The sequence below is a fragment of the Otolemur garnettii genome, unplaced genomic scaffold, assembly GCF_000181295.1.
Source record: "Otolemur garnettii isolate 467f Iridium unplaced genomic scaffold, OtoGar3 scaffold00100, whole genome shotgun sequence".
Taxonomy (NCBI): domain Eukaryota; kingdom Metazoa; phylum Chordata; class Mammalia; order Primates; family Galagidae; genus Otolemur; species Otolemur garnettii.
The window spans coordinates 5,278,148-5,280,162 of NW_003852495.1; the positions used below are offsets into that span (position 1 = coordinate 5,278,148).

At 64.7% G+C, this 2,015-nt stretch overlaps 1 protein-coding gene across 1 annotated transcript; it reads left to right on the top strand.

The window, feature by feature from the left end:
• The first annotated feature begins 744 nt into the window (after nucleotides 1-744).
• On the top strand, nucleotides 745-1,632 carry FFAR1 (free fatty acid receptor 1). The gene has a single exon (XM_003796120.1). The coding sequence runs from the start codon at nucleotides 745-747 to the stop codon at nucleotides 1,630-1,632; it is 888 nt and encodes a 295-aa protein (XP_003796168.1).
• Nucleotides 1,633-2,015: the final 383 nt, after the last annotated feature.

Genomic DNA, 2,015 nt, shown 5'->3' on the forward strand with positions numbered 1-2,015 from the left:
GCCTTAGGCTAATGGCCCTGTCCCCCGCCCTTCTTTCCCTTCCGGCTCACTGCCCAACCCGGGCATCCTCCACCAGCCCAGTGAGGGGACTTCTGAGCCTCAGAGACATCTGGCAGCGCCAAGAGGTGAGTCCCTCTTTCTGTGGCTCCTCTCCACACCAGTGATTAGTTCCCTGAGCTCCTGTCTAGGTGCCCCCTGGATGTGCTAAGATCACATCCATGACCCTTGGGCCCTCTGTGGTGGACCCCCTTTGACTGCCCCCCACCACAGTCCCCCATCACATCCACACCCCCATGGCTCCTGCCTGCCCTGCCGGTTTTCCACTAGCAGGTCCTCTTGCCAGGGAATTCAGGGCAGGGGAGTGAACTCAAGAGGCCAAGGCCCATTTCCAAGAGAAACACATACTGCTGGGCCCCACGAAGTTCTGAATTCTCTCTGCCCTCCTTCCCCCCTCAGAGTCTCAGAAATCTGGAGGCCTCCCAGCTTCTGGGACCTGCAGGCCTACGTTCTGTCTTCACCCTGGGAGGTGGCCTGGTGTACCTGCACAGAGGACTGAGGGCTGGCGTCGCAGCTTCTAAGGCAGGCTCCACTGCTGCCTGGTGGCCGCCCCCTCCTGTGGGCCTCAGCTGTCCCCCAGATGCCTTCCGAGCTCTGAGACCCACGTGTGAGCCCTCCCTCCTTGTCTGCGGGTGGGACAGGAGCGAGTTGGGCTTGAGAACAAGAGCAGCAGCAGTGCCCGGCCCCATGGACCTGCCTCCGCAGCTTGCCTTCGCCCTCTACGTGGCGGCCTTCGTGCTGGGCCTCCCGCTCAACGCCCTGGCCATCCGGGGTGCCGCGGTGCACGCCCGGCTCCGCCTCACTCCCAGCCTGGTCTACGCCCTGCACCTGGGCTGCTCCGACCTGCTGCTGGCCGTCTCCCTGCCCCTGAAGGCCGTGGAGGCCCTGGCCTCGGGAGCCTGGCCCCTGCCCGCCGCACTCTGCCCGGCCCTGGCCCTGGCCCACTTCGCCCCCCTCTACGCCGGCGGGGGCTTCCTGGCCGCCCTGAGCGCCGGCCGCTACCTGGGCGCGGCCTTCCCCTTGGGCTACCAAGCCATCCGGAGGCCACGCTATTCCTGGTGTGTGTGTGTGGCAATATGGGCCCTTGTCCTCTGTCACCTGGGGCTGGTCTTCGGGTTGGAGGCTCCCGGAGGCTGGCTGGGCATCGTCACCCCAGTCAACGACTCCCCGGTGTGCCTGGAGGCCTGGGAGCCAGACTCGGCCGGCCCGGCCCGCCTCAGCCTCTCCCTGCTCCTCTTCTGTGTGCCTCTGCTGGTCACGGCCTTCTGCTACGTGGGCTGCCTCCGGGCCCTGGCGCACTCGGGCCTGAGCCACAGGCGGAAGCTGAGGGCGGCCTGGGCGGCCGGCGGGGCCCTGCTCACGCTGCTGCTCTGCTTAGGCCCCTACAATGCTTCCAACGTGGCCGGCTTCCTGCTCCCCGGCATGGACAGCCACTGGCGGAAGCTGGGGCTTATCACAGGTGCCTGGAGCGTCGTGCTCAATCCGCTGGTGACTGGTTACTTGGGAAGGGGTCCTGGCCCTGGCCGGGGGACGGTATGTGCAACAAGAATGCAAGGAGGGATATCCCAGAAGTAGCAGACCTGGCCGGGAGGAAGGAGCACAGCGCAGGAGAGGCCCCTGCTGGGGGCCGCTGCGAAGGAACTGCAAGGCAGCCTGGCGCGGAGGCAGACCCGGAGGCCCTGGTGGAAAGGGCTGAGCTGCTGAGCGTCCCAAGCCAGAGAGGAGAATAGAGGCCGGGAGAGAGGCCGCGGAGGGGAAGGTTGGCTCACCTCAGGGTCGCTGTCTCTCCTCTGCGATCCTGCCTGCCTGTGGGCGGAGGCCTTGTGCTCATTGGGAGGAGAAATATCTCCTTTTAATCGAGAGGATCTGCCACTCTGATGATGCACTTTAGGAGATGCTACTCTGAAATTATTGAGGAAAAAAAATTCATTTCGGAATAAGAAAGGAGGCAGAAAGCA

Bases quoted from the DNA above. Each gene is read 5' to 3' on its own strand.
- FFAR1 (XM_003796120.1), top strand. From the start codon at position 745: ATGGACCTGCCTCCGCAGCTTGCCTTCGCCCTCTACGTGGCGGCCTTC.